The 8,277-nt window shown below is 50.9% G+C and overlaps 1 protein-coding gene across 1 annotated transcript; it reads left to right on the top strand.

Annotated features, from left to right (window-relative positions):
• Nucleotides 1-2,154: 2,154 nt before the first annotated feature.
• Nucleotides 2,155-4,010, top strand: C11H11orf91 (chromosome 11 C11orf91 homolog). The gene is made up of 2 exons (XM_068556630.1): nt 2,155-2,650; nt 3,868-4,010. Exons 1-2 carry the CDS (start codon nt 2,155-2,157, stop codon nt 3,951-3,953), a joined length of 582 nt encoding a protein of 193 aa, XP_068412731.1. The 3' UTR covers nt 3,954-4,010.
• Nucleotides 4,011-8,277: the final 4,267 nt, after the last annotated feature.

Raw genomic sequence — 8,277 nt, 5'->3', positions numbered from 1 at the left:
CATAGTGGATCCAGGGCTCGGTCCCAGGTCTGAGTCCCAAACCCTGGTTCTTACCACCACTATGGTTCCTACTACTGTAGGAATGGAAAAAAAAAAACTTTTCCTCTACTCCCTTAGGTTCAGTAGCTGGGTCATGAGAATTAAAGTAGCAAAAGACAGATTAACAGGAGAAAAGATTTATTATGTATGCATCTGTGGGCCTTACAGAAAAGTAGTGAAAACCCAGAGAAGTGTTTAGGCTTGAGAGCTCAGAAACCATTTCAACAAAGGGTGTTAAATTGCGAACAAATGATAAGGCAAAGGGAAAGGGGTTTGGATTTCTAGGCATTTTGATTTCTAGGTAAATAGTGGGAAGGTAATTATATGGGGGAAATTTATGGAAGATAAGGGTTGTTTGGTAAGGTTTGTTATGCAGGCTCAAGTTAGTGCCATCTCCAGTAATAAGAGTCATCTCTTCTTCCTGGCACGGGAGAGGGGGTTGGGGACACCTTCACTAAGGGAAATTTATTTTCTTTACAAAGGAAATTTTGTTACCTTTACAAAGGGAAATTTATGGCCTGCTTTTAGGCAGAAAAGGAGAGGACAAAGTTCCTCCTGTGTCTGCTTTTTTCAATTGCCAACTTAAAATAATTCTTTTGCCAAAGTGGCATATTTGGGGGTGGTATATTCTGATCCCCTTCAGTTCCCACAACACATAACACTGTTTTAAAAGTGTCCAAATATTTATTGAGTCCTATTATATGCTCAGTATTATAGGATCCTTGGGCTGGACCCTTGCCCTCAAGGAGCTTACAGGTAAGTGTGAGAAGGAAAATCTTCTCAGCTTCAGACAAGCCCCTCAGTGGGGATTGCTGCTCCTTACATTTGGACAGAGTTTCTAAGTTTACAAGCCCTTCACACACACTATTCTGTCTTCCATCTGATCATCACAAACAACCCTATGAGGCATCCTGGTTCTATTTTTATTTTACAGAAACCCATCTTAGAAGTCAAGCAACTTGTCCACCTTGGATATCTGACTCTCTCTGCTTTGCTGCCAAGCACACACACACACACACACACACACACACACACACACACACACAGCATTTGCTAGTGGAGCTGGTACTGACTCAGATCTTGACTGGCCAACAGTCTAAACTGGCCCCCACCCATCTTTGTTCATTTACATCAATATCATTAGGCAGACTTTTCAAGGAAATTTACTCACCCTGAGTCTATGACTAGCACAGGCTATTCATATATTTGAGCTGGGCATGTCCCTTGGACAGTATGTCCAAGTCACCGTAAAGAATAGCTGAGCTGTTCGAGGGCCGTTCTGCAGGATTTCCTTTTGGTGGTTCGTTTACTGCCTGTTAGCTCCTGATAATGAATGTTCGGAAGAGAACTAAACTACATTTCATTGAAGACACCTAGTTCAGATCTATTCCAAATCCATACCAGGGTCCCTTTTTTCCAGAATCGTCCACAACACTGGGAAATTTGGTAGAAACATGGGTTGGCTCTAACAGCCATTTCCATCTACCCTCTTCTTCCGTTGTAGAGGATGAAAAGTCAGACACTCCTGTCCCTAAACTTCTTTGCAATGAGGGGTGGTAAGGGAAGCCTGCTAGGGCAGGGGGCAAGTTTCTAGGAATTTTTTTTTCTCCCTATAAAAGGAGAGGAAGACTGAAGAAAGTTTTCTCTCGGAGTTCTGACCAGCTCCCAGCTTCCTACTTTTGGATGAAGTCATGACGGGATGCGAGAGCAGGCGCCAGGTGTGCAATAGCTCGGGAGTGAGGCTTGCGGAATTTAGGGGCGGTAGGAGGAGTCGTGGGGCGGGATCTGGAGGACCCGGAGCTGCTGTCGTCGAGGATGTGGGGGAAGCGCCCGGAGGGGACGGGCCGCACATCAGGGCGCACGTGCGGGATTTCCCATTCCAGCTACTCCGCTGGCCTTTCTCACTCTAGGGGCGCGTCGGTGGGCGGGGTCATATTCTGGGGCGCGGACAGCGGGGCTTTAGAATCTCGACTGTTTGGGGCGGGGCCGGGCGAAAGGGTGGGGGCCGCTCTCCCTCGGGGCGTGGCCTGTGGAACCTCAGAACCCGGGTGACTCGGGGCCAGGGCTCGCGTCTCCCGGCACGGGGTTCCTCCCACTTATCCTCCCGTTCAAAAGATGCCGAAGGGGCGGCGCGGCAGCCAGAGCCCCACGATGAGCCAGCAGCCGGCCCCGCCCCTTTACTTCCCTTCCCTCTACGACCGCGGCATCTCCTCGTCCCCTCTCAGCGACTTCAACATCTGGAAGAAGCTCTTCGTGCCGCTGAAGGCGGGAGGGGCGCCGGCGGGCGGGGCGGCTGGAGGCCAGCCTCTGCCCCAGGCGCTCCCGGCCCCAGCGCCCCTGCCGCCACCGCCGCCCGGCCTGGGTTCCCCCAGTGAGCGCCCCTGTCCCCCGCCCTGGCCCTCCGGCCTGGCCTCCATCCCCTACGAGCCTCTGCGCTTCTTCTACTCGCCACCGCCGGGGCCCGAGGTGGCTGCCTCGCCCCTGGCCCCCGGCCCCATGACACCCCGGCTAGCCTCTGCCTCCCACCCCGAGGAGTTGTGCGAGCTGGAGATCCGGATTAAGGAGCTGGAGCTGCTCACCATCACTGGGGACGGCTTCGACTCCCAGCGCTGTGTGTAACCTCGGCCGAGCCCACCCTTAGCCTGCCTCTTCTCCCTCCTTGTCTCCATGCCCCCTGAGCCCCTCACCCTCAGTGTGGCCTTGGGCTCAGACTCCAGCTCCCAGGAATCCCTGATCCCAAACCGATCCCCCAGAACCCAGACACTCCATCCTGGATTTCAACCGATTCCTTTGCTTACCATAAATCTGGACTTCACGGACCCTTTTGCCCCAAATTCCAACCTCCCCCCGTCCTGAGCCCTTTTGTTAGTCTGGACTCTGAGCCTCTAAACCTGGAACTCTGCCCATCACAACCCCCAAGTTGAACTTTAAGCCTCCTGCACAGTGATACTAACACCCTGGAGTTTCACCCCCCGAGACACACAGCCCCCGTCTCTAGAGACCTGACTTTTAGTGTTTATCTTAAACTGGGGTCCTCAGTGGGAGGAGGGGGAAGTCGGTGAGGGTCAGTTGATCTGTAGGGGGCGGTGTAAGACCCAGAAGGCCCAAGGATGTTCACTGAGGAGCTTTGGGATCCTCAATTTCTCAGTGCTGGAAGGTAGCCTCCTGTGACCCCTGGCCACCCTTTCACCAGGGTCCTTGCCTCTGCCATCTGGTCTAAGGTCTGAAGTCTTGGGCAGACCAGAGCAGACCAGGTGTGCTGATGTGGGCAGGATTCCTCTAGTGCGCAGACTGAGTCCTTGATGTTAGAGAGTAAAGTTGTTAAACCCAATTCTACTCCCAGAAGGACCAAGTTGCACTGTAGAATATTCTACTCGCAGAAGGACCAAACAGCCATAGGCTGTTCCACAGATTTTGTCTTTCCCAACACCTGGTCTGGCTAAGGCTAGCCCTTGACCACTGGAAAAGGGCAGATGGTTCTAGAAAGACCATCCCCATTATTGTGAAATAACAGACATGTTTAGGTCCTTGTGGCCATAGGAATGGTCCCCAATGCATCAGGCACCCTGTAATGTCTCCTTCCTCACATCCTCGGGAAGAAAACTCCTGGAATACTTGGGCTTTTCTGAGTCCTGGATTTCTCAACCACCTATTCTCCACTTCGACGAGTTTTGGCTGTTAGGGTTTTTTTCCCCTCACCCACCTTGGGTCATAATGGGTTTGGGGCTCATGTAGGGAGCACACAATTGCTTCCCAGAAGCTTGCTTTGGAAGTGTTAGAAAAAGCCCTTATCTCTCCTACAGCTAAGTTTGTTTTGCTCTCCTGTAGATAAATTCTTGAAGGCGCTGAAAGATGAAAAGTTACGAGGCCTGAAGACGAGGCAGCCTGGAAAGAAGTCGGCCTCTCTCTCCTGAGGAGCTGCCCACCAGAGCCTAAGCAGCGGCCTCCTTAGGTGTTAGTTCTTAGATAATGTGCCCCGTTTGTTGTCATTTCAAAGATCGTTATTTTTTGTTGTGTATTTACTGCTGTTCTCGTTGCTCCCAGCACATACTCTACATACAGTGTCCACTTGAGTGGTAAAGCTCATGGTCTCTCTCCTGTCTGTGCTGCTGGGGAAGCACTCTCACGGGGGCTGGAAGCTGCTGCCCAGCCAGCATTCAGGGGAGGAGGGGATCCCCAACACTGCCAAGTCGGGGTGGGGGGATTGGGAAAAGCCAAGGGCAACATATATTTGGATCTGTTGCCGTGACCGTGCTCAGAAAGGATCTTTGAGGACTGCAACAAGGGGTTAGTTTGTTTCAAACAGCTTTAGTCCTTGGAAATGTTTTTAGTTTTTAAATGGTTTTTGGAGCACAAAACTCTTTGATAATTGATCAAAGGCACGGTCCTTCCTAGAAATTCATGTAGTCAAGAAATATTTGAGTGCATATTATGTGCTAGGCACCCTCCTAGGCTCTTGGGGCTGGGGGATGCAGACAATAAATATAAGTAAACCATAATATGGTATCAGAAGATGACCGGCTAAGGGGAAAACAAAAAGAGTAGGGATGAGGATGGTCCCGAGGGTAGGAGGAAAGCAGGGTTTCTTGAAGAGAGAACATCTAAACAAGGTTTGACGAAGGTTAAGGGCGACAGCCAGGTGCCACCCTGGGGGCATGTTTTAGGGTGAAGGGCAGGTGCAAAGGCTGAAGGTGGGATGCTTGAGGGTCAGCAGAGAGCCCAGCTGGCTGGAGCAGGAGTGAGGGGAGAGCGGTAGGGATGAGTACAGAGAGGGTCCATTCGAGTGGGACCTTACAAACCATGGTAAGCACTTGGGGTTTTACTCCGAGTGGAATGGGAAGTAGTTAGAGGGTTTTCAGCTGACGAGTGACAGGATCTGACTTGCTCTATGCTGAGAACAGAGTAAGGAAGGACGCAGAGAAAGCAGTTAGGAGGCTGTGGGAATTAATAATCCAGCTAAACAAGAAGCGATGGTACAGCATTTCTGCCCTTTCCCCCTTGCTGGGTCCCCCTATGGGGCACCCACTGCGACTGCCGCCCCTCTGCCAGGTGCTGCCTCTATGGCCAGAAGGAGCAAGAGCTCAGCGCAGAAGCATGCAAAGGATAACGTAGCTGATAGAACAAAATCTACCATCAAATGTAACGTTTTGGTGCTTGGCATCTAGACTCCCTTGTGCCCTCACTATGCCAGCAGCACAGTAGATCAAAGGCAAAGAATCCGTCAAGTTTGGAGAATGAATAGGAGGAAGCAGTGAGCCCGGTATTTTAGAAGACAGGTTAAGAAGGGGTGTAGCGGGACGAAGCCGTCGGCTCTGACAAATAATGCTGCTCTGCCAAGTGAGAGGAGCCTGAGCATTCGCTTTTGGATTCAGCAACGTGGATTTAGTACCGGTGATCTTGCCGAGAGCAGTTTTGGTTGAGCGATGGGGGTTCGCACCTGACTGGAGTAGTTTTGGGAGAGAACGGAAGCAGAGGAGCTTGAGACAGCAGGTGTAGATGACTTTTTAGGGAGTTTAGCTTCAAGGAAAGCTGAGATCTGAGCAGGAGCCGGCAGGGTAAGCGGGGTTGAGAGAATGGTTTTTTTAAGAAGGGATAAATGACCAGACGTTTGTGGTCTGATGGAGAATGACCCAGTAGAATGAGAAAAACTGACGAGGTAGAAGAGGCTCCTTTGACGCACAGCAAGCCAAATGCTGACACGCCAAGGTTTGCAGCGAAGAGAGGGCTGACTTGCGAGACAGCCAGATGAGAAGCTGTGCGCACAAGCCTCAGGTCCGGTCTGATTCACCCCCCAAGGCAAGGGGCTGGGGTATTTATGGGGTAGTGGATAAAGACTCAGGCGGCCTGAGGCGTGGGGAGCATGCGGAGGTGATTGGAAAAAGGTGTGGTAATTGTCCTGCTCGGGTGTGACTCGGCTACAGGCCTCTGCGTGTTCTGAGGGTGGAGTTTTTAGCCTTCTGATGTCAAAAAGTCACTGAGCAGGCCCAGTTAGAGGGTCAGTGGTCCTATCCAGTCTTAACCCACTCAGATCGAATTAGACACAGCTGATTCCAAGTTTCTGGACAAAAACTCAGGCAAAAATCTTACTGTTTAGGCTTCGTGCTGCTTGGAGGACATGCAAGTCTTAAAACGACCTTGATTAGTGAAGGCAGGTGAAATGGATTTAACCCACGGTTTCAGAGTGATGAGGAATTGCTGGAATGGTATCCTTGAGTGAACTAGCGGGGTTGGGTCTAGTTTACAGTAGAGGGATTGGCTTTAGATGGAAGCAGAGATGGTTTATCTGTAATAGCGGGAGGTTGTATAGGGTGCAGACGCTGATAGATGGGTAGATGGGGTGGTGGGAGCCCTGGAGGTTACATACACTCGGCCCTAAGTTTGTGCAGCGACCTCTAGCTTGAGGATGCAAATGTGCACGCCTGTGAGGCCCAGCTGGACACCCTGGGCGTGGTGCCGGGAACCAGGGGGAGGCTGGCAAGCCGCAGAGCTTCTGCCTGACTGCGTGGTCAGTTCCAGCCACTGCTGACCAGCCAGGAGTGTGGGCCCAGTGTCAGGCAAAAGCTCCTGGGTTCTAAATCTTAGCAATGAATTCCAGTGTTTCCAAAACCCAATGCGGGACATATAAAGGCTGGACAGTCCCCCAGAGTTTGCAACCTCTGTTCTACCCATGGGAGTCTGCCCACCCTGGGCATTCCAGGCCCATTCTTCTCCAGGAAGAAGCCAGATTCCCATTGCCCCAGGCTGGTTGTTATAAGAGAGGCTCCCTTGTTCTAGAAAACTGCAGGCTGGCAAGTGCAGTGAGGAGAGCTAGAGACTCTAAATGAGAATAAACTAGGCATCAGGAAAACCCAGCGCAGAGCTCAGGTGGAGACAGAGCCATCCAGTGGGGCCCTGTTTCCCATTCCCTCTCCAGAGCCCCAATAGCCCCCGCCCCCATCCCTCCAGGCTCGAAAATTGACCACCAGTTAAGTGCATACTGGGCACAGAGGGAGGCAGTTGACGTGCACAATCTAATTCTCACTCGCACCTTGGGAAATAGGAACCGCTCTTGGCATGTTTTACAGATGAGGGAACAGGGGCTCTGAAAGGTGAAGTAGCTTACACCCACCCCCCTCCGCCACCCCTGCTGCTCCTGGGCACAGAGCTAGGGAATGGCAGAGCCAGGACTGGAACTGAGGCCTGTCAAGGTTCACCCAGGCTATCCCGTGGCCCGGGGCGCAGGTACAGGGGAAGCCCTAGTGAGCTATCAGAAGGAAACATTAGGCTCAATACTGGTAGGACATAGTTTTGGGGTCGGCTGAGTTGTTTCCCACAATTTCCCAAGTGAGAATGAGGTTGACGGTATTATGGTGTCACAGCCAAGGTCCCAGGAATGCCCACACCCAGCCCTGTCACCTATCCCTTCATCCCATGGCTTTGGTCACAGCTCCTGTTATCAGGATGGTCGGGGAGGCAGGTCCTGTGATTGTCAGCCCCTCCAGAAGGAAATGGAATGGAAGAGGCTGTTCCCCAAAGAGAAGGATGCTTGGCAGATGAAAACAGGATGGGGGTCCCAACTGAGCGAACACCCTATGCAGAGGAATAACAGAGTAGCGTGCTGGAGCCAGTTTGAACAGCTCATAAGAGCCAGTGTTTATATTTTCAGGAATTTTGTAAGCTGGTTGTTAAATACAGCCATTGTTAAAAATTAAACTATATCAACTTACAGTTAAACTATATTTAAAACTAAGGTAATAAATATTCAAAATTCAGCACTCCCTAATTATTTTGCTACATTTTACAATTACCTACACTCGAAGTTATTTATGGCTCTTGAGTCTGTAGAGTGGAAATACTATAGAACGTTGTGCTAATGTTACATTCCTTCCTAATAGTGTCACCGTTGATGTCTTAAAACTGGCCACAATGAGAGTATTTACACTATGGAAATTGGCAAGTGTACAAATCAGGGTTGTTCCTGTCCTCTCCACCCTTCCCAACCTCCATAAAGAGTTGGTTGTCAAACATTTACCGGTACACCACCAGATAAACAGGAAAATAATTTATAGCTGAGCTAAAGGGAAAGCTGCTTTGGAGCATTCAAAGTTGGGCTGAAGGTATGATTGGAGCTCCCTGCTGCCTCCAGCTTGATTGCCCACTTAGTTACCAACATGGAAGAGCTAGGAAAGAAGAACCTGGTTATACCTGCTCACAAAGGCAGGCTTTACCTTGTAACAGGCGCTCAGGGAGCACAGGTGC

Source organism: Eschrichtius robustus, chromosome 11 (genome assembly GCF_028021215.1).
Source record: "Eschrichtius robustus isolate mEscRob2 chromosome 11, mEscRob2.pri, whole genome shotgun sequence".
In the NCBI taxonomy this organism is placed as follows: Eukaryota; Metazoa; Chordata; class Mammalia; order Artiodactyla; family Eschrichtiidae; genus Eschrichtius; species Eschrichtius robustus.
This window is presented reverse-complemented; position numbering and strand designations above follow the sequence as displayed.